The sequence below is a fragment of the Puma concolor genome, chromosome A1 (genome assembly GCF_028749965.1).
Source record: "Puma concolor isolate L17-30 chromosome A1, mPumCon1.1.hap2, whole genome shotgun sequence".
NCBI lineage: Eukaryota > Metazoa > Chordata > Mammalia > Carnivora > Felidae > Puma > Puma concolor.
In genome coordinates, this window is record NC_141667.1 from 11798068 (window position 1) to 11824674 (window position 26607).

The 26607-nt window shown below is 45.9% G+C and overlaps 1 protein-coding gene across 1 annotated transcript in view; it reads left to right on the plus strand.

Annotated features, from left to right (window-relative positions):
• Nucleotides 1–26607, plus strand: part of TRIO (trio Rho guanine nucleotide exchange factor) — a 357580-nt gene that overhangs the window by 224780 nt on the left and 106193 nt on the right. Inside the window, exons 16-27 of the mRNA XM_086676230.1 lie at nt 1693–1812; nt 3533–3724; nt 4205–4354; nt 8214–8328; nt 11544–11659; nt 15397–15519; nt 22673–22867; nt 22966–23081; nt 23850–23916; nt 24531–24640; nt 25599–25668; nt 26306–26395. Of these exons, the coding sequence (XP_086532356.1) occupies nt 1693–1812; nt 3533–3724; nt 4205–4354; nt 8214–8328; nt 11544–11659; nt 15397–15519; nt 22673–22867; nt 22966–23081; nt 23850–23916; nt 24531–24640; nt 25599–25668; nt 26306–26395 (1464 nt within the window). The remainder of the gene's footprint in view (nt 1–1692; nt 1813–3532; nt 3725–4204; nt 4355–8213; nt 8329–11543; nt 11660–15396; nt 15520–22672; nt 22868–22965; nt 23082–23849; nt 23917–24530; nt 24641–25598; nt 25669–26305; nt 26396–26607) is intronic.

A 26607-nucleotide genomic window follows, 5' to 3' on the forward strand; every position in this document is an offset into this window, starting at 1 on the left:
CCCCATGTGATGAGATAAAGTATCGTGACCTGCCTTTTAAAGACCAGTTCATAGGGGTGCCTGGCTGGCTCAGTCAGAAGAGCATGTGACTTTTGATCTCGGGGTCATGAGTTTGAGCCCCATGTTGGGTGCAGATTAGTTACATAAAACTTTATTTTTTTTAAGTTTCTTTATTGATTTTGAGAGAGAGGGAGCTAATGCAAGTGGGGAAGGGGCAGAGAGGGAGGGGGACAGAGAATCCCAAGCAGGCTCTGCAGTGTCAGCACAGAGCCGGGCACAGGGCTCAAACTCACAAACCGTGAGATCATGACCTGAGCCAAAATCAGGAGTCGGATATGGAGCCGACTGAGCCCCCCAGGCCCCTCCGGGCCCCCCAAAACTTAAAAAACAATAAAGACCAGTTAATAAAGTGTCCCTCTTACTAAAAACAAAACCGTGTGTGTAAGAAATAAAGGACTAGACTATCCACTAGGAATTGCATTTGCCTATAAATATTCTCTACATAACAGGGCAGGATGTGGTCGATGGCTGGTGTTCATTTAGCAGCCGCGTGGTAGGTTAGGCAGACATGCTGGCGATGGGTTGCCACATGGCTCTTGTAGCCCCAGCTCCCCTGTCCCCTTCCCAGGCAGCAGGAAGGGCAGAGCGTAACAGGGAAGAAGCAGTACTTGTATCTGAAAAGAAATGTGTTCACACGGCTGCCCCGAGGCTGCTTCAGTGATGTCAGTAGTGGGAGGTGCTACAGAATGTTCCTAGCCTCGACGAAGCTGCATGTAGGGGCTGGGAAGCAGTTTTAGTCTAAGGCCCCCCCACCCCCCAAAGTCTAAGTTTTCTGAGTAAAGGAGATGAGGAAAGCCAGCTGTAGGGTGGGCAGTAAGTGGTCTTTGCCACAAATAACTACCAGAATGACCCTCCACAGCTGGGTATCCTGTGCTTTGACCCTGGGCGTTACAGCACCTCTGAATTCATTCTCTGGTTAGTGGGCCATTTAATGCTGACGTTAAATTAGAAAATACGTTGGTGGGGCGCCTGGGTGGCGCAGTCGGTTAAGCGCCCGACTTCAGCCAGGTCACGATCTCGCAGTCTGTGAGTTCGAGCCCCGCGTCAGGCTCTGGGCTGATGGCTCAGAGCCTGGAGCCTGTTTCCGATTCTGTGTCTCCCTCTCTCTCTGCCCCTCCCCCGTTCATGCTCTGTCTCTCTCTATCCCAAAAATAAATAAACGTTGAAAAAAAAAAATTAAAAAAAGAAAAAAAAAAAAGAAAATACGTTGGTGAAGTAACGTAGTTTCCTTACCAAGCAGTTTGCTGATTTTGAATGTTAATAAGGATAAAAGGAATGAAAAATACTTCCCTTGATTATCAGAGAATTATTTGTGGCCGTAGATCTGATAGGTGATTCTTAATCCGTTTTGACCTGTGGACTAACAGTAACCATCCTCTGGATGCTCTGCCTTTTCAGCTCCCATCTGAAAGCATAATTAATTTTAAGAATCAATCTTAAAACGTGGCACTTCTGATCAGATACCTTAGAAGGACATCAGGCTGTTGGCAGGTGGGACCATAAGGAAACCCATGTTTCCCAGCTGATGGGAGCAGCCTGACCTCCTTGCTCACTTGGCTCGTGTCCCGGCTGGCCTGCAGGGGGGCCCCCAGGGGAGGGCAGAGGCTTGGAGGTCCCCGTGTCGTATTTCAGGTGCTGGGCTGGATCCGCAACGGAGAGTCGATGCTGAATGCCGGACTCATCACAGCCAGCTCCTTGCAGGAGGCAGAGCAGCTGCAGAGGGAGCACGAGCAGTTCCAGCACGCCATCGAGGTAGGGACGCCGGCCCGCCGCTCGCCTCAGGACATGCATGTACGCTCCCTCGCGGGGGACTGAGCCTGAGCCAGACGGGGTTCAGCAGGACCCTAAGTGGCAGCGCTGATGCTCTACAGTTTCCTTCAGGGAAGCAAACGGGCAGGTGACTATAATGAAGGGGACGATGCGTGTGCCAGCTCGGGGACCTCACGGCGCCACCCCAGAACGCCTGGTGGCTCCCACTGTCCTCCCGCCTTGAGGGTCCCGGCAAGATGCACCGCCCTCTGTCAGGAACACTTGGCACCCGAGAACCCATGCCGGGGTCTGGGCTTGAGGGGTGTTCTGTTTTGCTGGTCTCTTAAGCACATCCCTGACCAAACAGAGCACTGTGGGCAGCTTACCCAGACCAAGTGCAAATCACAAATTCACAGTTATCCATAAACAACACTGCGCACAGAACTCTCTGACCCTGATGAAAAGCAGTGTTTCTCACCTTGATGGGGGTCGGTGCCAGGCTGGGACTTCAGCAGAATGGCTTGGCCCAGTTCCAGGTCCATTTACAATTCACTCTCACAGCATATGGATTAATTATTTGTAGAGTTTAGGGGAGAGGGGGGAGTTCATTGTGATAGGTGGTCTCAAGGTCAACTCAAGGGAAAAAGAGCATTTGCTTGCAGAAAACTTGTTTCCTGCTCTGTTTGCATACATAGCCAGAGAAGAAGGCTACAGAAAATAGCGGTAATTTATTCTCGAGACTAACTTAACTTTCAACTACTCAGTGTCAACAGACCTGTGTTAACGCTTCCTGAAGCCCAGAGTTTGGGCATCTTTTGAGAATTGTACACTGTGCCTAGTGATTTCTAATAACTGCTAACACATGTCATCGTGTCTGAGTGAAGGACAGGGCCATATTGTATATGGTCTTTCATGGGATCATTTTGTGCCTTTTCAGGCAATCTGTAAAATTTTGCTGTTGTCTAAAACAAAACAAAACAAAAAAAAACAGTTCATGTCACAGACCCATGGACCCCTCTACCCCCCTGGCTACCCTGTGCAGCACTCTGGTTCGTCAGTGGGAGAACCTGGCCTGTCAGCATCTTGTGGAATCTTCTAGGAGCACACACAAGCAGGAATTCTACCGGATTTGTGATGTTATGTTGATATTTTAATATGGCATGAACCTCCAGAGAGCACAGTTGGTTCATTCTTAGCTTTTAATTATGTTTCTCTCTCTCTCTCTCTCTCTCTCTCTCTCTCTCTTTTTTAAAGTCAATAGTTCTTGAAAACTTTACTCAAGTACACAGTTTAAGGTAAAAATGCACTCACTGTGGCCACCTTTTTGTCCGTGTGTTCATTGGCCTCTGGCTGCTATTGTAAGAAGGATGAATAGGAAGAATAAATTGGGAACATTTCAACAGCTTTCTTAGAATATTGGCTATTAAGGTTTTTTCCTGCTATTTCTCAAGCTGAGAACCCACAACTGAGACCCATTCTGCAATGTCTTAGTGCATTTCATCCTTCATTAGGTAATTTAAGTATAAACACGGTTGTTGCTGGGCATGAACACTTTGTTGTTTTTAACTGAACCGTGTGCTGTGTTTTCAGAAGTGTCCTAATGAGCATTCGCTGAAGTTGTTTGGATCAAAGCAAGCGGAGCGGAGGGACCACAGCCTCCCTGGTAAATAAATGCGTGACACCCCCGTCACACAAGTGTTCCCTGTCCTTTCTCTTTCCTTAGAAGACACATCAGAGTGCGCTGCAGGTGCAGCAGAAGGCGGAGGCCATGCTGCAGGCCAATCACTATGACATGGACATGATCAGGGACTGTGCCGAGAAAGTGGCGTCTCACTGGCAACAGCTCATGCTCAAGATGGAAGACCGCCTCAAGCTGGTGAACGCGTCTGTCGCCTTCTACAAAACCTCAGAGCAGGTGAGGAGGGCCGCTCTAGTCCTTGGGCTCCTCACCGGCATTCTGTGTGGAGCTTAGTTTTGTTGGATAGCTCAGTCATTAACTCGTCAGTCATTATTATCGAGCCAGTGAACTCAACTTCAAGCAGAGAAAAGCATTCTCGAAGTAGAATGATCCTTGCTTCCCCTAGGAATCCAAGAGGAATAGGTTGGAAAGGACCCGAGAAGACATCCGCTTTCCTCTCCTTTAGATCCATAGCCTGAAACACCAGAGAGAGACCGGAAATTCCATTTTTATTTTGTTCTCGTTCTGAAAGGCCTGCCTACTTTGGCCCCTGCGTTTGTCCTCACCTGAGGTGGGGCCCACAGTGCCTTCCGAAGGTCTTGGTCCCCAGGCCAGCACTTTTATCCCCAGAGCATGACTGACCACACTTCCCAAAGATACCATCTGTGGCGTCAGATGCCGAGTGGCCCCTCTGAGCCTGCGGCTTTCTGCTCACAGGTCTGCAGCGTCCTCGAGAGCCTGGAGCAGGAGTACAAGAGAGAAGAGGACTGGTGTGGAGGGGCCGACAAACTGGGCCCCAACTCCGAGACAGACCACGTCACCCCAATGATCAGCAAGCATCTGGAGCAAAAGGAAGCGTTCCTGAAGGTACGGAGTGGCCTCCGGGGTGCTGCTGCGTCCCTGCACAGGGCACACAGACACGAGGGGGCTCGCCTGGACTCTCAGAGAACCACACGTGTCCCCATGTGCTGGGTGTGCAGGCCGCCTTCGCTTTCCAGGGGGAGCCCCTGTGTGCAGAGTGCAGTTTGGTTGGTGTTGAACACAGAAAGAGATTGATTTGGTGAGACAAGAATGCCTGTACCTTAAAATAATCTTCCTTTGGAAATTCGGCCTTTTTTAGGAATAAAGACTGAACCCACTGTACAGTGGATAAGGGGCGGGAGCACCCTTTGTGATTTCCAGGATTAGTTACTAATACTTGTTCAGGAAGTGTTTCCCGCAAAACATTTAAGCCCGTAATCCAGGCTTGAAGTTTTAACTGTGAGCAGCTTTAATTGAGGACTTTTTTCTAGCCGCTTTTGTCGTGTGTGTGTGTTTGTTCGTACTTCAGTCACCCAGAAGTTCTGAAAAGTGCTCAAACTGTTTGCCAGCACTTCTGTGTCTTTATGATATGGTCTTTCACTCTGGAAAAGATCTCCTGAGACTCGGCCGGCTGCCACTCAGCCCCATGAAAAGTAGGCATGGGTTTGCTTTTCATTGCGGCCTTACCGAGTTTAGTTTTGTCATAGCTTCAGTGTTCTGACACCTCTCACACCATTTCCTGTTACATTTAATAATTTCTGTCTCCATCCTGAAGGTGATCCTCTGTCCTGACAGAGTTACTGTCTGGTCTAGGAGAACAGATTGTAGCTCTTTGAAAATTCTATCTGGGAACTTTTGAGCTTCCCTCACATGACTCTCTTTTTCGGCGGCCAAAGTTGGGAAAACAGTCGTGGCTTCCTCGGGCTTGTTTTTTTAACCATTTGCCACAGGACCTGAAAGCCCATGTATGAAACATCCACCACCGTGAGGATGTTTGGACCTGGAATCATCGTAATTTGTCTTTCTCTGGAATCCATTCAGAATAAAACAAAATTGAATACTACTTAGTTAATTAAGAAAGATACTTAGAAAAAATTTAAAACAAAAATAATCACAGGCCTGTTCAGATTTCTGCATTCAACTGGGATTCAGTAGTGTTTGGGTGTTAGGGATCTTTAAACTTTTCATTATGGAAGTTTAAGGAGCATACAAAATAGAACCGATACCAGACTTCTGTGTCCCTGTCAGCCAGTGTCAGTAATTATCAGCACGTGGGCATATGCCCACCTTCACTGGGTTACTTTAAATTCTAGATATTATATCCTTTTATTTGTAAATACTTCAGCATATGACTAAATATTAAGTTCAGCCTTTCTGGGGTGCCTGGGTGGCTCAAGTCGGTTGAGTGTCCAACTCTTGATTTCAGCTCAGGTCATGATCTCACGGTTTGTGGAATAAAGCCCTGCTAATATTACCATTTTATAATACTTAGCATGGCACCTGCTTCGAATTCTTCTCTCCCTCCCTGTCCCTCCTGTGTGTGCACATTCTCTCAAATATATTTTTTAAAATTCTGCCTTTCGGGGCACCTGGGTGGCTCAGTTGGTTAAGCGACCGACTTCGGCTCGGGTCATGATCTTGCAGTTTGTGAGTTCGAGCCCTGCCTCAGGCTCTGTGCTGACAGCCTGGAGCCTGCTTCGGATTCTGTGTCTCCCTCTCTCTCTACCCCTCCCCTGCTAATGCTCTGTGTCTTTCTGTCTCTCAATAATGAATAATATTTAAAAAAATTTTTTTTAGGGGCGCCTGGGTGGCTCAGTCGGTTAAGCGGCCGACTTCGGCTCGGGTCATGATCTCGCGGTCCATGAGTTCAAGCCCCGCGTCGGGCTCTGTGCTGACAGCTCAGAGCCTGGAGCCTGTTTCAGATTCTGTGTCTCCCTCTCTCTGACCCTCCCCCGTTCATGCTCTGTCTTTCTCTGTCTCAAAAATAAATAAATGTTAAAAAAAAAAAAATTTTTTTAAATTCTGCCTTTCGAAAACATAACCACAACACCATTATCCTGTCCTAAAAATTAACAGTATCTCTTAATTAAACAAAATCCAACAGTGTTCAAATATCTCTGATCGATCCATAAACGTCTTTTATATGTAGTTTTAATCAGGATTCTAAACAGGGTCCATGCATTGATTTTATTGGTATGTCTGTTAAATCTCCTTCAATCTAAACAGCACCTCCTTTTATTAGTATTTATTGAAGAAGTGAATCACTCCTACTGTGCTATTTCTCTCACTCTGGATTTCCATGCTTGCGTCCCACACGGTCCTTTAGCGCCCTGGATCCTCTGAGTTTGTTATGTCGGGAGTTTCAGTCGGATCCAGGTTTGTGTGTGTGTGTGTGCGCGTGCGGTCCGCTTACCTGGCACAGGTGTTCTCCCCACGCGTACTTTCCATGACATCACATCAGGAGGCCCAGGAGACCTGCTGCTCCTTCTATCCGTGTAATCGGGGGAGTCGTCAGTGCTTCAGATGTAGGGGGTCCCATTCACCTGTCACGTGCCTTCCACGTCTGCCTTTCACCCAGTGGCTTTAGTGCCCTGTAGTGATCATGTTTCACAAGGAGTCACAAAACTGGTAATACTCCATCATTACTTCTGCCTTGATTAGCTAGAATTCTTCCCTCCTTAGCTGTTTGGTTACTTTCAAGTAGAGTTTGTCCAGAACAGGCAGAAGTGCCTGATTCTTTCCATTTGTTTATCATTTTCGGGATAATGAGCTGTTACCCTAACAACCTCTACATATGATTAATTTTCTTACTATCTTCATGGATTGTAATATATTTGGTGTGTTTTAATCAATTGCAGTCATTTATCTTTTTTATATTCAACTTGTCCCATTCGTGGGTGCGCCTTCCATTCAGAAGGGCCCTGATGTCCTTCTGACATAACCCTGGTTGTCTTCTGCAGCCTCCTCACTGTTTAGTTACGGCAGCTGATTTCAGGCTTATCTGGAGAGACCCGTGATAGAGTCTTAGGTTAATTAAAAAGTGTCGTAGCTCCACCCACTAGAAAGGCCTGGAAACAGTGACTGACCAGAAAAAACGAACTCCCCAGTATACAGTCCCAATTGTGGTCTATATACCATGTATCACACGCAAGGAGACAGAGCTCCCTGAAGAAGAATTAATTCCAGATCTGAGACAGGAAATGTGTAAGGGATTTCCAATTCAAATATAATTAAGGATTTTTTTTCCTCTTGTTTTTTTTTTAAATACATTAATGAGATTACTTATTTGGTTTCTAAAGATGGAATGTCCGTTATCTGTGACAGTAATACCACGAAACAAGCCACCCCAAAACTCGATGGCTTAAAGTAGGGGTTGGCAGACTCAGACCTGAGAGCTAAATGTGTCTACTCTCATTCATTAACATGTTGCCCGTGGCTACTCTCCTGTGGGGGGGGGGGGGGGGGTTGGGGAGATAGAGACTGAATGACTCGGGAAGCTGAAAATGCTGTCTGCCCTTTTCAGAAATCCAGGCACAGCTTAGCTGGGTGCTCTGCCTCCAGGTTTCTCCCCAGGCTGCTATTGAGGTGCTGGCCAGGGGATACACCAATATACACCTGGTCAGCTGGAGGCTGGACAGGCCGGCGGTCCCTCTCAGCCCCCTGCTGTGTGCACCTGTCCATAGGACAGCGCTCAGCATGGCAGCTGGTTTCATCAGGGCAAGGGCTCAGAGACACAGTTGTTCTTGTTGTTGTTTTTAATTGAAATAGGACTTAACCTGTGTACCCTCCAAAGCACAGGTTGGCTTGAAAACGTTTTAGGTAAAGGTGTATGCTAGAGCTACATGCTGTTGTCACCCGTATGTATTCAAAATACATGTTTGTACGAGTCCAATTAACACCACGTTGCTCTCCCTGTACTTCTTAGGCTTGCACACTTGCTAGAAGGAATGCAGATGTCTTCCTGAAGTACCTGCACAGGAATAGTGTGAACATGCCGGGAATGGTGACCCACATCAAAGCTCCTGAACAACAAGTAAAAAGTGAGTACAGTCGGGACTCCCTTTACCGGCAAGTGATGCAAGGAGCTTGGTGAGAACGCGGTCTAAAATCCTAAGATCTGGGCTTCGTTTTAAATGTCCGTTACGTATTATTAAAGTTGTCACCAATTTTCTTTGTTTACTAATAAAGTATGAAACAAATGATCTAGATTGGTAATTTATTGAATAAAGTTGAAGAGTGTAAACAGGGAGAACACACAGCATGGTATTTATTAGCTTTGACTATTTTGTTACAACAAGTGAAAATATTGTAAATCAGAGAAAAGAGGAAAATCAGAATTTTTCTGTCGTCAAAATATTTTTAAAAGTTCAAATCAAGAAATTATACACCAATATCGTTCTGTAAAGTGTTATCAATTTGACATACTTAGAAAGCAAATTGCCCGGTATCATATATTTTGGTATCTTTTGAATATAAACTTCTGTAAAACCATGTTTTTACGTATATGTAATGTAAGCGCATAGAAACAGATCTGGGAAAATTTTACACTAAATTATTAACAGGATTGGTATGGGTGGATGTGAGGGGGGCTGATGGTTTCTACTGTAGAATTCCGATGGGATACTTCACAGTGAAAACAACTTCAGGTGTTCTCGAACTTAAAACTTGGATTTAGTCATAGTTTTTTCAGGTTCAAATAAAACGACATGGAAATGGATCCTCAGAAAATGTTCATGAATTTAGAACAGTCTTGACACAAAGGTACCTTGTGTCCACGGTAATCCTTCCCGAGAGCTTCAGAGATTGGCACTAAACACATGAAGAAACTGGGGTCCTTCATCCTTCCCTCTCAGAGTTGGGTTTCATAGGGAAAAAATTGCCATAATCTGTTAACAAATGATTCCTCTTAACTCTTTAAGACCATATGATTGGCAGAAACTTTGTTGTATTCTGCTCCCCGTTCTTCGGGATTCATCTGTTAGAGGTGTCACAGAAATACTATCCATCACATGGGTATAATCCTCTAAGCTCCACAGATGAGATCCGTATTTATTACTTGGTGGGCTCTTCTCTTGGGAAAATGAGTGACAAACGCAACCGTTTTTCAGCAGGAGCAAGTTACTTGCATTGGTAATCTGTTTACTTGGCTCATTTCAGATAAAAATCATTGCCTTTCTGTCGTCCTTCAGTATTGCCTTTGGTTGTGGGTCATCATCTGCTTTGTCTGATCACAGACGTGACGATCCTCACGAGGCTGTCCTAGTCCAATGGGTGTATGTGTGTGTGAGACAGGGGACTGTGTTCCCTGTGCCCACTTACGTGATAGTCACTGCACATTTGCTGCTGTTTGTCATCATTCTGGGTGCTCTGGAGAATTAAAAACGAAATGTTTGGTTTCTCTCATTGGGTTCACGTGTGGGACGGTGCATTAGACCCACGTAAGGGCGATGGTGCCAGAAGAGACCCTGTGACCCCAGACAACCCTCAGGTGCTTGAGGAAGGCCAGGCAGTTTCCCCTACCAGGCCCCGCAGGGGTGGTTCCCTGCCCTGCTGCTCACGCGCCCCAAATCAGTCCTGCCCCAGGCGGGGGTGGTGGAAAGAAGGAACTGGAAAAGACCGATTGGCTCACGTTCATTTTCACGTGTCATATTTTCATTTCAGTGGTAGCTTATGGTTCTGACCGGCTTCAGAAATTTAAAGCGTTAATTTGCATCGCTACGTTAGTTTACTTTTTCAGTAAAGATCGTATAGCCTGACCCCTGAGCTGCCAGGTAAACGCTGCTTACGGGTTCTGGTTTGTCGCAAAGTGGCTCAGCCTCTCGGGAACCCTGAAATATTTGTGGACCGCTTAATATTTTTACAGTTTCCTAATGTTAATTAAGTTATAATCTAGACACCTTTTATTTGATTTGCAGTTTCAGTCTCTGGAATCTTCTAAAGTTTCTCGTGTGTTTTATAAACCTTTGGAGTAAAACAGACTCCCTGTAAAAATTGTTTTGAGTGTGCAAATGTATATAAATTATCTAATTCCATAGCCACTGGTCACCACTGTCAATACAACTTAGTCCTCGTTCTGTATCAGAATTTAAAGCTCTGCTGTATGCTTTTTAATGTGCAGTATAATGATTTCATAGTTGGCTTAACCTGACCCCCAGATGTTGCTGTTCAGTTTTTCCAAACGGTGCCTTAGTGTTTGTGCACCTGATACATACCGCTCGTGTAAGCACCGTACATCCGAAGGATTGAACAATCGAATTCCTGGTTCGCAGCTGTACACACTTCCAGTGTCGTTATCTGTTGCCAGAGTATTCACTGCAAGACTTGTGCCCTGTTTCCCGTCAGTAATGCGGGGTCACTGGTGCCTGTACCCTCTGCTCCCCAGCCTCCCAGCATATGGGAGGACACAGTCCTTGCCAGGAACATGGTGGAAGATGGCCCCATCGTTGGAGTGAAGTTAAACATGTTTCTGTGTATTTAGTGGCCACATTTTAGAAATCACAAACTCCATGTTTATATGCTTTGCTCATTTTTCTAACAGACTGTTCATCTTTTTCCTGTTTACTGGGAAGTACACTAGCTCTGTGTTTTATATTTCCTAGTAATGTTAACTGGATTTTTAATTGGTGGTGTGTTTTTACAATGGTTTATGTTTGGTTATGACATTTTATAATTTTTATGTAATCAGGGTTTTTTGGCCTTTCTGGCTCCATGCTTCTCTGTTGTCATGTCCCTGCTTCTCTTATGGTTTATGGTTTTGTTTTTGTTTTTGTAAAAACAAAAAACAAAAGAAGAAAGAAAGAAAGAAAGAAAGAAAGAAAGAAAGAAAGAAAGAAAGAAAGAAAGACCAAAACGTTGTTTTCTTCTAGTACGCCACCATTTTGCAATACATCCTTTGTACTAAGTTCCTTCACAGGAAGGTTTGAATGTTGTTGAATGAAATGCCTAATACCGAAGTTTTGTCGGCCGTTGTCAGTTTGTCCCAGCAGGAGACACAATAGCTTATCCCATTAATCCAGCCAGCCTTAAGTTTCCAGTGACCTCCATCCTAAGATAATAAGTTGGGGTAAGAGAATAAGGAGAGGTCTGGTTGACATGCTCATTGAGAACATGGGGAAGGCAAGTGTGGCTCTCTTAACTGAATGCTCTGTCTTACGTTGACATTTGCATAAAGTCTGTAAATAAACATGAGCGGGATTTTGCAAGTGTCTCCATTGATTGCAAGCGCCAACATTAGTCTTCCTCTTTATCCTCTTAGATATCTTGAATGAACTCTTCCAGCGGGAGAACAGGGTATTGCATTATTGGACCATGAGGAAGAGACGGCTAGACCAGTGCCAGCAGTATGTGGTCTTTGAACGAAGTGCCAAGCAGGTCGGTCACGACCCCGGGCTCCCCATTGCTCTCCACCCTCCGTTTACACCTCTGTCCTCAGCTGGGCAGCTTTGGACGTTGCAGCCATGTTGAAAACCACTTTCAAATGATGAGACCAGTCGTGCCTTTTAAATCAGTTTGCTATGAAAAGAAAACCCACAACCCTGTAAAACTGTGATTTGGGCTCCCAGCAAGCATGCCACACAGCCTGCCTCTAGTGCCATTACCTCGTATTTAGGACCAGCAAGTACGAGTCGTAACTATGATGATGATTCAAAAATCATTGTTGGGGTGCCTGGGTGGTGCAGTCAGTTGAGCATCCAACTTTGGCTCCGGTCACAATCTCGTGGTTCGTGAGTTCAAGCCCCGTGTCAGGCTCTGTGCTGACAGCTCAGTGCCTGGAGCCTGCTTTGGATTCTGTGTCTCCTCCTCTCTCTCTCTCTGCCCCTCCCCTGCTTCCACTCTGTCTCTCTCTCTCTCTCTCTCTCAAAAATAAACAAGCCTTAAAAAAATTTTTTTTAAATCATTGTAGAATCCAGGTCTGTGCTTGTATAAATATTATAGTGGGTGTTTTTTTTATATTGCTATATTTATATTTTCAACATAAAATTTTGTTCTTCAGGTAAATTGAGCTAAAATAAAGTGTGCCAGAATTTCTAAGAATTCAGTAGAATAAAAAAATGTTCAGGCAGTTGGCTAATGTAGAGATATCAAGACGATTTTTTTTTCAATGTTTATTTTTGAGAGAGAGATGGAGACAGAGCACGAGTGGGGAGGGGCAGAGAAAGAGGGAGACACAGAATTGGAAGCAGGCTCCAGGCTCCGAGCTGGCAGCACAGAGCCCGACATGGGGCTTGAACTCACAAATTCAAGATTATGACCTGAGCCGAAGTCGGGTGCTCAACTGAGCCACCCAAGTGCCCCAAAGATGATACGTTTAGGGGGCCCCTGGCTGGCTCAGTCGATACAGCATGCAACTCCTGATCTCAGGGTTGTGAGTTTAAGCCCCAGGTTGGGCATGGAACCTACTTAAAAAAAATCTGTTTAGAGTTTCTGTCTTCTGAAGTCATTTTGAGATAAGGGTTTCTGCCTGAATGGTTAGTCACGGAAGATCATTTTAGAGTAAAGTCTGTCTGACCCCTAACTTGAACTAAGATTCCTGTCTCTTCTCCTTGGCCTTAACGGTAGCATAGGAATCCATAGCCGTTTGTCCAGAATTTGGAGCGTCAGGAGGGAACAGAGGACAGAAGGCTGGTTCTCAGGACGCCTGTCTGAGCCTTCTCCTGTCCTGCAGGTCAAGGCGCCTCTTCAGTGCTGTGGTCCCTGGTGACCGCACCACACATGGTCAGTCTTCTAAATTCACCTGTGCCTGTCACAGAGTAAGGCAGTCAGTTAAATCGTTTAGCTTAAGAAAGATCGAATATTCCTCAGCACAATTTCCCACTTAGGGATTTTCTTTCAGTTTGGTCAATGTTGGTCTCCAGAGGGCGGCCGGGTGCTCTGGGGATCAGTTCCCCAGAGATTGATAAGCTGGAGTTCATGGTTCATGGACCTGGCATCCTGTCTCAGTCTTTCTCTGCTGGTTTCACCAGGTGTAGTTATCGTATTCCCAACACAAGGGCAAGCAGTAGTATTTTTCAGAGCTTAAATTACATTTTCTTAACATTTGATTTGATGATCGTTCCACCATATTTCAGATGCATGGGGGCCTGATTTGTTTCTAATTAGAGATTGTTTCATAGTCTTTTCTCCCATATCTTTCTTTATTGTTTCTCTGTTAAAAGGCAAGCAATCAGCTGCAGAGAACAAAATTGTAAATAACTGTTTTAATGGAGAAAAACAATAGATGTGTTGTTGCTTTTTCCTAAAGTTGGCTCATTGGCCAAAAATGAGATCATTAAGCATAGGCCGTGGCAAACGATGACCCCGTGGCCCTGTGGGTTCTCTTCTGTGCCATGATCCTGGGGTAAAACCCAGTAGTTATACCACCAGTGTCTGCTCTTCTCAGGACGGCGGAGCCCTGAGGTCACCTGGATGCAGCGTCCCCGGTGGGGGTCCGGAGGGGGGACTCCGGCCGCGGTTCTGTCTCTGGGCGAGTCCGGCCCTTGGACTTCCTGGTTGCCTCCTGCCTCTTCTGCTGCTTTCCCAGGCTCTCTGCTGTCCCCTCTTCCTTATCTCTGCAGCTGAATGTTGGCATTCTCCAGGGCTCGGCCTGGGCTTGCCCTTGTTTCTCTTCCCCATCTTCTTATCTCCTCTGTGGGTGTCTCCCAGCCCTGACCTCCGTTTCTGGCGTCCAGACTTACAAATCCCAGTTGTCTCCGTGGTGTCTCCACTGGGGCCTTCCTGAGAACAGAAGTGGATTCACGACGCCTGACCCCCGCTCCTCGTCTTATGGGGCGTGTCCCCCTTGTCTTACACAGTGTATCCCCTGTGCCTCCTCATCTTACGGGGTGTGTCCCCCCCATCCCCTCACCTTTCAGGATGGAGAGCTCCTTCCCATCTTTCCCCAGTTTCCCACCTTCACTCCCTCGTGAGTCCCATAGGTGCGGACTTCCCACACGTGTCAGGCCTGCCCTCCGCCTTCACGTCCAGAGCCCTCGTGCTATGGAAACCCCAGCCTTGTCCTGCCCAAACCTTTGAACCAGTTTGCCGGCCAGTGTTGCTTCTTCTACTCCCTGTCCACTGCAGTTCCTTTTCCTCACGGCAGCCCCACTAGCTTTCCCACAAAAGTCCAGGCTGTGCCTGTGGCCTCCAAGGCCCTCCTGCCCTCCCCGGCCTCTCCCCCGGCCTCTCTCCCCGGCTTCCCCAGCAGGCCAGCTCTATCAGCCTGGGGCTGTGGTGCATACCTCTCCGCCTGCTGAGCTTCTCCCCATTCTTCTGAGCCCCCCCGCTTTGCACCAGTTCCTGAGCCCCCCCCCCCCCCCCCCCCCGCTTCGCAGCCAACCCCTCTCGGCCTGGACACCGCATGTGCTGACCTCCCTTTCTAAGCGTGGCGTCCCTGCCCTCACTTGTCTTCGTGCCTCTTTGTACATCCCCCTCCCCAGTCGGCAGGGGGAGGAAGGGCAGCCGTACCCAGGCCTGACAGCAGTGACAGCCCCACTCAGGAAGCTGCACGGCAAATAATCTGTCTGGGTCGTGCTTTCCTTTTCGTGTTTTCTAAAATGCTATAAGTGCTGTGATGTATCTAGTAGAGACAGTGATGTCTCTGCTCTAAGACCAGCAGCTCACAGCGGATGGCCCAGAGATTACAAACAGCACATAAAAATATTCTACAGTTTTCAAAAATTTACTTATTTTGAGAGAAAGCCTGTGAACGTGTGAGCAGGGGAGGGGCAGAGAGAGGGGGAGAGAGAATCCCAATCTCGGCACCGTCAGCATAGAGCTCGACTCAGGGCTCGATCCCACGAACCACGCGATCGTGACCTGAGCCAGAAATCAAGAGTCAGATGCTTACTGACTGAGCCACCCAGGCACCCAAGAACCTCTTGAACACTTTAATCATTGCTACAGAAGTGACATGGTTACAACCTTCTAGAATGTCAGGTGTTTTTTTTTTTTTTTTTTCTTTTAATTTTGGAATTGCAGTGCTTATTTCAGAAGCCTGTCTCTCTTTGTGGGAGCACTCTATGCGTGTGCCAGCGCTGGCTTGTGACATCACATCTGAGTGAGATACGACAGAACTGGGACCCTCTTTGCCAGTGCTAAGCCGTGAACGTCTCCATTCCTTCCCTCTCTAGGCTTTAGAGTGGATCCATGACAACGGAGAGTTCTACCTTTCCACACATACGTCCACGGGTTCCAGCATACAGCACACACAGGAGCTCCTGAAAGAGCATGAGGAGTTTCAGATCACCGCGAAGGTAGGTCCAGGTTGGTGGTAGCCGTCTGTTCCGTCACCCGCCCACACAGCAGGGCTTCCCAGAATAACCCACCACAGGATACTCCGTGTAAATAAGGTATTGCTCAAAGAAATCATTTCATACCATATCCAAAATTGGAGACACAGGGACTCCAGTGGCTTGTCCTACATTAACGTAGGGGACTCTTCTCTCTGCGTTTCCCAGTTCCCTCCCTTTACCTCTTGTCTCCCTTGGGTCTTCGGATTTCTGCAGATACCTTCCTTCGTGTCATCTCTTTTGTCCTTTTTCTTGTTCTTTTTGTTTTCTTTTTGGTTTCTTTCGCAAGGTCTTTTCTAAGTACTTGCTATTTTTAGGAAACCCCGTTTGGTGTGACCGACCTGGCTTGGGCGTGTCCTGCGGGGGCTTCCTTTCCCCGTCTCTAGGTCTCTAGTCGGTGACACTTGCTACAGGGACGCTGCTGTCACCAGCCCAGTCCCGTGGCAGTGTTTACCTCGGCACCCTCTCTCTCGTGGTTGTCCATAGGCTTATAAAACGGAGATGTCTTCATTTTCCTCCTGCAAATCAAAAAAGAATTAGATACATGGCTTATGTAGCAGATGTGAGTAAATACACATTTTTATGCAAAAATGTAAGACTCTTCATACTGACATAAATGTTTTCCCAGTTAAAGTATATGCTGGCAGAGGCTGATTTTTTTTTTTTTTTACCTCAAAACAGTTTGGGGGTTTTTAGGGTTCCTTTCTCAACCCGTGGTGTTTTTGTTTTTCAAAGTTTTGAATTCCGTTCTTTGTCATATTTTCAGAAGTGCTTCTGTTTTCTTCATGGTAGACTTGACTTTTCTTAAAAGTTGCAAGTTAATTCAAATTTCACACTAGAAAGAAAGGATCTAGCTGGATAGTAGTTTGGCTAAAAAGAAGTATTCATGTATAAGTAAAACGGGATTTTCTTGTGTGGCCCTTTAGGTAGCGGTGGAAACCATCAATGGGAATTTTTAAATCCTTGAGAGTGACAACAGCTATTTTGTATTATGTTTAGTTGTACTTCTTTATGTTTTCTGTAACCATTTCTGACTCCTGGTATTCTTCACTGCCCTCTGCTCCCGCCCACCCACAAGCTGTAATTTGATTTCCTTCCCTTCACCCTCGGGCCGCTGGGCTCTGGGAACCCTTGTTCCCTGCTCTGGAGGAGCTCACGGTCCAAGGTTGCTGCAGGCAGACTGACCACTGCGGGGCTCGGTGAGACCTGGCACTGGGTGGGGACACCATGAGCATTTGGGGGTGGGCAGGGCTCAGGCAGTCTGGCAGTGACAGCTGCACCCACCATGGGGGCCGTGGGCACCCAGAGGAAGGCGCCCACCCACTCATTTGAGGAGAGCTGGCCTGCCTGCCTCTGCAGGTAAGCATCATGTCTTTTGCTTCCCCGAGATACAGCACACCCTTGGCTGTGTAGTTCTCGTTCCTGTTAACAGTGGGAGGATAAATTACAGTTGTGCGCGTTACAAATTTGTTTTTTTTGAATAGCCTTTGATTATAAAGGTGTTAAGAAAATGCCTAAGATGCCACTCAGAGATAGATTTAAGATTTGTTCCTCTTCACTAAGCTGAATTTCCATTAACGCTGCATTCTGCAGACCATTTGCACAGCCAAACAGCCTGGTCGCCGCACGACTCCAGGGGGCGCCGTGCCCACAGAAGCTCATGTGAACCTCACTGTCTGCGGTGCAGTCGCATGGCAGCCATGTTCCACCAGTAGGGTGTGTTCAAAGGGAATTTTTATTCCTGAATTTCCCTCCTCCTCAGATGTGGGGTGTGGTTATTAAACAGTGAGCAACGGGGGCATGTTTTGGCTCTTGTGTTTTGTAAAAATAAGCATCTAAAATCACCGGTGTAACACCTGACCTTGCCGTCTCTCTCACTGGGTCTGCTGGATCCGTTTTGCCCAGACGAACTAGTGGATTTGGAAAAGAAAACCTCTCGCTTTTTCGCTTAGCATCTCATTCCCATGGGTTTCTGGCTTCCTTTCTCTTCATCAGACCACGCCTGCTCATGCCTGGGGATGTCTGTTGCTCGCCTTCTGCCCCTCCTCATAGTGTCTTCTAAGAAACCTCTTTACCCGTGTCATGGAGAGAATCTGTTGCTCTTGATGTGACCATCCTCCAGTTTAGTTGTTACAGCGGTCAGTGTTGTAACACATTTAGTGCAATGGAAGTAAAGCATTTTTATCACTGTCTCACCATGAAGCCTCAGCTTGATTCCTTCGCAGCTCCCGATGGAATGATTTCTCAGAGTGCTTCACAGGCATCACCTGTATCCAAGTCATGCGTGTTTACTTAAAAGCCAGTTTCTTTTTTTTTTTTTAATTTTTTTTTTTTTCAACGTTTATTTATTTTTGGGACAGAGAGAGACAGAGCATGAACGGGGGAGGGGCAGAGAGAGAGGGAGACACAGAATCGGAAACAGGCTCCAGGCTCCGAGCCATCAGCCCGGAGCCCGACGCGGGGCTCGAACTCACGGACCGCGAGATCGTGACCTGGCTGAAGTCGGCCGCTTAACCGACTGCGCCACCCAGGCGCCCCAAAAGCCAGTTTCTGTCCTTATTCGAGACTTACTGACTTAGACTGTTTAGGAGTGAGGCCTGAAGATGAGCGTCTGTAAACAAGCTCCCAGGTGACTTTTCCACAAGCGCAGCGGAGTGGGAGGCCCGCGGCCCGAGACGCAGAACTTTCCTCCTCCTTCCCACACACTTCCTGCATCCCGGTCACCACTGTCCCCAGCGCCAAAAGCCTTCATTTGCTAGAAAGTGTCTAAGACCCTTGAATGTGCATCCTCCCTGGGTTTTTCCTTACCTAAGAACATGGTGAGTAAAGATTCTTTGACATGTGGACTCAGGAATGCAGTTTGCCTTTATTTTTCTACAAACCCCTGATTGCCCACTGCTGAGGTTGTTCAAATTAATAATACTTGTATGCTTTTGAAATAAAATCTATTTTTGTAACAATCTCTAGAAAGAACAGTAAGGATGAAAACTTTTGTAATACTTGATTTAAAAAGACGCAGAAAGGCTTTTTTTTTCATAGCGTTGAGCAGCGTTCTAGAGAAAAACTAAGTTGGATTCGTATCCCACCTTGATAGCAAGGTAAATGTATCAACAATGAAAACCTGAAATGACTAGAAAAAATAACGGGACACGAAACCCAAAGCTCTAAAAAATGATAAAATCACATACACAAAAATGTATGAATTTCTAAAGTGTAGGCCAACATAAGTGAAAGAAAGCAAATAGGGAGGATAAATACGCAATTCCTATCACAGAGGGCTGATTTCTCAGTTGTAAAGAGCTTTTACAAATCAATAAGAGTAAACAAGAAAATGGACAAGAGATATTAAAGAGGGCTCCCAGGAAAGGAATTCTAAATGGCTTTTAAATATATGAAATTATCAAATTTACCTAAAATAAGAAAACTATAAATCAGAAGTATACTGTGTTCTGTTTTCACCAAGGTATTGGCAGATACCAAAAAGGTTATGGCTGCACCTTGGCGGTGGGGAGAGCTGGTAAATGGAGTCGATCTCTGGGGATGGGGGGGGGGGGCTGCACCTTGGAGGGGGCTGGTGAATGGAGTCGACCTCTGGGGATGGGGGGGATGTGTCACCATGTTAACCGCTCAGTGTCACAGATGGACATCCCTTCTGCCCCAGCCGTCCCACATCTTGAAACACAGACTAGCTACACACGCTCAGACACGTGCAGTTTTTTCCTGGCTTAGGAAAAGAACAGAAACGACGTGAAAGTCCATTCAGTGGGAGCACATTAGCTCATAGAAATCTTGTGCAGCTCCAAACCTAAAACAAGCGTACTGCTCGTGTTCCGATAGTGAAGGATGTCTGAGAGTTGTTAAACGAAAAATGCTGGGTGCAGAGCAGGGCTTGTGTGTACAAGCATTTAAGTACAAAGAGAGAAATACATACATACATACATACACCCCTCTGTATAATAAAATGTGTCTAGAATGGTAACACATGAAGCTGATCATTGAGACACCTCATAGGAAGGTGGAGTAAGGAGACTTTTCACTTTGTATCCTTTTTACCTTTGAAGTTTTGATTTCTATGCATGCATTTTAAAAATACCAGTTAGGAGTGCTTGGTGGCTCAATGGGTTAAGTGTCTGACTTCGACTCAGGTCATGATCTTACGGTTCGTGGGTTCGAGCCCTGTGTCGGGCTCTGTGCTGACAGCTCAGAGCCTGGAGCCTGCTTCGGATTCTGTCTCCCCCTCTCTCTGCCCCTCTCCTGATCGTATTCTGTCTCTCTCTGTCTCTCAAAATAATAAACATTAAAAAAAAAAAACAGTTAAAATAAAAATGTATTGAAAGCTCGTGAGTTAGCAGATTCATCATCCTTAATTTTTATCACGCCATTCACCCCATCATTATTAATCACGCTGTTGCAGTGTGCCAGAACTGCTCTGGGTGCTGGGCTCATGGACTGCAGTTTCTAGTTGGGATGAATATATATACATCTCCTGTGAAGTAGTAAGACAAATAGACATGGTGGGGGGAGGGTTGCCATCTTTGAGGGAGAGGCTTGGCCACACATCTTCAAGAAGCCTTGACTGCCTGATTGGTGTCTTTTGTTTAAATGAAGTTTGTAAGCCACCAGGCTTTGTCTCTAGCCCACCTTCCTGCTGCATCTAGTGTCCTAAACAGCATCCACCTATTGGCGTGACATGCATTCAACTCATCTATTTTGTGACGTGTGTTATGCAGACATCTTCCTATAGTTTTTCAGTGTTTTGTTTTCTCTTTGAATGTAGGCAAGCTGCATTGTTTTTTTGTTTTGTTTTGTTTTATCTTCACTCCTATGACCCCAGTGCTTAAAATATGAAACAGTTTTCTTGACTCCTTGAAGAGACACTACACATAACTTGCAGTACCCTTTCACCAGTGGCGCTTGGACGGTGGAAGAGAAGAAATGCTTTCATGGTGACACAATGCACCTTCTCTGTGCTTCTCGGCACATTAGTATCTTGGCACCCAGCAGTGTAACCTCATCCAGGCAACCCAATTTTTTTTTTTTTTGTTTTAAGTTTATTTACTTATTTATTCTGAGATGAAAGAGAGCCGGGAAGGGGCAGAGAGAGAACCCCAAGCAGGCTTCATGCTGTCAGCACAGAACCCGATGAGGGGTCCCAGGAACCGTGAGATTATGGCCTGAGCCGAAACCAAGAGTCAGAGGCTTAACCAACTGAGGCACCCAGGTGCCTCCAGGCAACCCAGTTTTTAAACAGTCCTGCCTTTCTCATATTCTCTTTGATATTAAAATTTAATAATGGTTCTAAGTTAAGTCCCTTTTGGAATTTATGGTTCCACTTCTGAAACTTTGACTTTTTAGGTCTTTGGTTTATAATTCGTCTTAGCATATCCAGAAAGGTGTTGTGTTGATAGATCATATGGTTTGGTTGATTAGCTCACTCTACTTGAGCTCATTTCCACACCAGATGAAAGTCCTAAAAACTTCAGGGTGTTTTAAGTTTTGCTGACTTTTTCTAATAAACAGCTTTTATAGAATTTTGCAATAACCTTTTTTTTCCACAGGAGATTATTATATCTGAGTTCTGTTTTCATTTTTTTTTTTAAGTATTAATGCCTGTTAAGAGTAACTGCCATACCCCATTAAAGGTACAAGCATATACCTATTTTCCCATAAAATCTAACGTTAACTTAATTTTCAGTAAATATTTGGTGACTGTCTCCTATGTGCCAGGCACACGAAAGGTGAGTAAGATATTAGTAAGCAAAAAACCCCAAATATCCCAGGCCTGTGGTGGTTACATTCTAATAAGATAGTGGCAGACGGTAACAGTAGTAAGTCAACTATATCCTTGTGGCAGGTGACCTGTGTCCCGGGAGAGAGTGGAGCAGGCCCAGTGAGGATAGTTGGGGCAGGAAGGTGACTTGTACTTTTAAGGGACTCAGGGAGGGCCTATTGAGATGGTGGCCTTTGGTTGAGCAAAGACACGAGGGAGCCACAGAGTAGCATTCCAGGCAGGAGGGGCCATGGTGGAAGGAAACACAGACCGGGCCTGTGCCTGGAGCGCGGGGCTGGATGCAGGTTGCCCGGGGTGTGCATGCGCAGCCCGAGGATTCTACAGCTGCCTTTGCAGGTCGCCGAGGACATGCTGCCTCACACTTCTGTGTAAACTAGGAAAATTTATCCAGGTTTTGAGCCCTGACCTTTATCCTTTTGGGGAGTTTTACTTTGAGGCCCCTGCTCTCCGGTGCACCTTTTGGGGATTTTTAAAGTCACCTTCCTGAGTGTTGGTCGTAAAGATTTCCTAGATAAAGGTTAGTGGAGAAAATCAGGTTCCCTTCCGAGAGAAGAACAGTACTCGCCTGAAATGCCAGTGCGACTGTCGAAAGAAGCCTTGCTCTAGTAACCAATGGATGTGATGAAAACAGGTGTTGAAAACTCAGTTTTGAGGGATGTTACTGCCATAGATATTAAACCAATGTTTTGTGGTTCTCCTGAACTGTATGAAAACCAAGGCGGTTGTGTTTAACTTAATTGAAGTATTTTTTCTAAGTACACGTACAAATGAAATAATTTTTGAGAGGGAGTTCTAAAACAGTGAAGAGCATTTAATATGCTTCTCTAAAGATCATTTCCTGGCTAGCGATCTTTCCTTCATTTCTACCGAGAATTGAAAAAGAAACGAATGTGCGGTGCAGAGTCACTTCAAGGATTTCACCGAGTGTCTGCAGTGTGGGGGTTCCTTTGCCAGGATCTCAGCAGGCCTTCCGTCCCCGTGGGCGCAGGGGATGAACGGGCAGGGAGCAGCAGTGGGGACCACGGGGCCACGGGAGACACATGTATCCCTTCCACAGGTGTCTCTCGGGCGTCCACCAGATGAAGCCAAGCCGAGAGAAGGGCTAGATTCGGGTTGGTTTTTGCAGTCGTAAACATGCCATTCTCTGTGGGGAAGCGGCCAGGCCGGGATCAGGGGGTGAATTGGTGGACTTGGAGCTTCAGGGGACATTTCTCTGACCAGCAGTTTTTCCCTGTCGGGAGCTCAGAGTTGTAGGCAAGTTGCCACTGTGTCTCTGGCAGTTGAGTTCATTTGCCTCACAATACTTTCCTGTTGTTGTTTCCGCAGCAAACCAAAGAGAGAGTGAAGCTGTTGATACAGCTGGCTGATGGCTTTTGTGAAAAAGGGCATGCCCATGCAGCAGAGATAAAAAAATGTGTCACTGCAGTGGATAAGAGGTACAGGGATTTCTCTCTGCGGATGGAGAAGTACAGGACCTCTTTGGAGAAAGCCCTGGGGATTTCTTCAGATTCCAACAAATCGGTAAATTGCTCTGTGCAAACAGAATAAACCATGGTGTTCTTCCTCATGTCCTCCCCGGATCTAATTAACTCAAGTTCATTGGCTCTCTTCCTCCACAGAGTAAAAGTCTTCAGCTGGACATAATCCCCGCCAGTGTCCCTGGGTCAGAGGTGAAGCTTCGCGATGCTGCTCATGAACTTAACGAAGAAAAACGGAAGTCGGCCCGCAGGAAAGAGTAAGCCAGTCTTTAAGAACCTGCTGGGATTCATTGAAAAAGTGAAGAAAATGTCGCTTGGACAAACCCACTGCTGTGTGTGCTTTGAAACCGGATGGCAATGATACCTTGTGATGTTCAGACTCACTGTGTGCACTGTACCCTTACCACTTGCTTCAGAAGCCGTGTCTTTTTTTTGTTCCTGTGCCTCCATTTCGTATGGGGTTGACAAATTGTTGTAGTGTCATTTGTCATCAGTAGGTCATGACTAGTAGTACCAAGGAGAAAAAATAACACGTGGAGATGTTTCAAAATTGCCAATTAGTAAACTGTACCAGACGTTCCAAAGATTGTCCTAAACCAGCGGTTCTCAGCTGGGGGCAGTTGTGACCCCCCAGGGGATGCTTGGCCATGTGTGTTGACATTTCTGGTTGTCACAAAATGGGAGGGGGCAATGCTATTGGCGTCTCAGGGGTGGAGACCGGGGATCCCACTAACATCCTGTAGTTCACAGGACAGCCCCCCGGCAAAGCATTATCTGCCCCCAAGTGTCAGCGGTGCTGATGGAGAAAACGTGACCTGCTGGTGTACCTCAACAAAATGTTTTCCCTTTGAATTGGTGGCTTTATGCTGTTACTGTTCTGTCTCTTCTTGGTTTAATTCCCCAAACACATTACTGACTACTGCTTTGAAAACTCTCATTATTTCATAAGCCATAAAAGTACATAGTTCAGATAAGCCTGTGTCCTGACGGTGAACTAAGCTCTTCCCGGTCTTCCTGTGTTCAAGGTTCATAATGGCGGAGCTAATTCAAACTGAAAAGGCTTACGTGAGGGACCTCCGGGAGTGTATGGATGTAAGTAAGTTTTCTTGCTTGTTTATTTAGATCCAGTCTAAGCGCGCTGTTTTCTCCCTGACTGTTGGTAATTCTTAAAATAATCACCCTTGTTGCCGTTGTTGTTCTCGAGATTTTCAGTGTGCTTAAGCAGCCTGTTTCTTGTTCCCACCCTTCCGTGAGTTTCCAGGCCCATGTTTTGCTCATCACAGAGATGATACAGCACTAATCCTGTCATTCCGCTCGTCACATGACGGCCTGGCTGCCATCCTCTTTGTACAGAACTTTACAGCAGCTTCAGAGAAATGTGCCTTCTAATTATGATTCGCAACTGATACTCAGTAGTTTAAAGAATAGTTGTCGTACCTCAGAGAGCAGGGAGGTTAGCTCCCAAGTCTGACACCAGGAATGGAGAGTCTCAAGCTGGAGCCCGAGGAACTACTCTGAAGGGCTCACAGCAACTGGGGGGGCTTTTCTGGAAAATAGTTTTTCATGTTTTGGGAAAGGTTCCATACTTCAGATCGATTTTCGGTGATTCGTGAGCTCTGGGTACGTATTCTAGAGGCAGGAACAGCCGTTTCTTGGACATGTGCTCTTGGGTTTTTGTGTAATCCCTCTGCTTCCCTCCCGGCCAGACATACCTGTGGGAGATGACCAGCGGGGTGGAGGAGATCCCGGCCGGCATCGTAAACAGAGAGCTCGTCATCTTCGGGAACATGCAGGAAATCTATGAGTTTCACAATAAGTGAGTGGCTTTATCTCTGGGGAGCTGGTTCCTCTTGAAATCTAGATATGGTGCTGAAGTTTCCTAACAAGAAATGAAAGCTCCCAACTGAGTTAAGCATCCATTTCAGTGATTTTGTTGAAATTTGAATGAAGACTATCAGGCTTTCTTCCAAAAGACTGACGTTGTTGAACCTATCATGATAGAGACTCGACTTTATGTTTGTTCTTACCTGCTATAGAAATGAGATTAGGAAAACTGTTTTTGGAGGAACCCTTGTTTCTCCCAAGCTATGTCGTCAGCTGCTACATTTGTTACTTAGGATGAAAAGAAAGAAGAATTGTGTGTGGCTGCTGGCCACCCCTTGGTCTTTCTGAACAAGAGGGGAGAAGGCACTGAGGACAGAACAGATGCGTAGTCTGACCAAACTAAAATACACTGTCCAGTGGCCACAGGAGGCACATGGCTTTATTTTTAAGGTTTTTTTTATTTTGGGTTTTTGGTTTTTTTGTTTGTTTGTTTTTTAAGAAACAGAAGCTCCTTTTGATAGCGTCTGCACAGCCCTCTAGCCTATGGAGAGAGACTGCTAGAGCCAGAGATGCTGGGGTCTCCCCCACTCCCCTGCCCCCACCCCAGCACAAGACACTGAAATCTAAGTGGGTTCTTCTGAGTGTTCATTTACATCCCTAAATTAAATCCTCAGCTAGGGAACATAGCACTTGCCCAAAAGTAAAGCTGCTAGGTTAAAGTTTGTGTTAGAAAGTGTTTAAAGGCTAAACTGAGTAGCTGTTTGAAAGTCACAATAACTTAGTCGAGTTAAGAGCTACATGGGTTATTAAATCCTTAAAATCTAGACAGCACAGATGTTTCACTGTATTTGATTGAAGTGATATGCTTGGCCTGATTTCTGGCATATCTATCTCACTACTAAATGTTTTAAGACATCTTAATAATATAGTACCATTTTTACTCTCTGCAGCATATTTCTGAAAGAGCTGGAAAAATATGAGCAGTTGCCAGAAGACGTTGGACACTGCTTTGTTACTTGGGTAATGAAACCTCGGCTACTTGTTCTCACGGTTGTTTGGTGGCTTTGCAGGAAGTTCGAAAGGAATGTGGTCCATTTCTCTTATGTCACCATCTTCTACAGTGTCTGCTTACGGAGAAATGGACTTTGCCTCAAAGACTTACATTCTGCAACTAGTTATTAACGTGGACCGAGCTTTTTATTGGCAATAGTGATGGTTTGAAATGGAACATTTAGTGTGCCAGTCCTGCACGTGGTCCTGGAAATGCGTAGATCAACATGAATGCTCAGCCATGTCTGGGGGGCCAGGTTGGCAAGGTGGGAGGGGGGATGTTGTGCAGTCGGGAGGAGAGCCAGACAGTCACCTGGTGGTAGTGCCCTGCCATCCACATGTGATGCCTGGGTTTGCACTGGCAACTGGAACAGAGTGGGTGTGCCCAGCCCTGACTTACTGGGCCAAGGGAAGCTTCTGGAGGTGTGTATACCAATAGGATGTGTTTCTCATTTTTAACAGCTTTCCATATAAAATAGAGTTTCTTTTATTTAGAGCTTAAATTTCCTTTATCCCCACAGCTTCTTTTCTGCATAAAAGTTTATCATATTTTGAGGTACTGCCATTTGAAAGAGATACTCTAATTTGTTGTTGTTGTTGTTTATAGGCAGACAAGTTTCAGATGTATGTCACGTATTGCAAAAATAAGCCGGATTCTACTCAGCTGATACTAGAGCATGCAGGGTCCTACTTTGATGTAAGTAATAGATTCCTGATGAAGCTGTGAAATCTTCTAAGTTGTATTTGGTATACATAAAATGCAGCATCACTCCTAACTTTCATCTATTTGATGATACGGTATTTTCCTGTTTATCTGTCATATTTATGGTGGGATATTGTTATATATTCTTCTGTTATTGAAAGATTCTTCTAGGAGATCCTGGGTGGTTCAGTCAGTTAAGCGTCCGA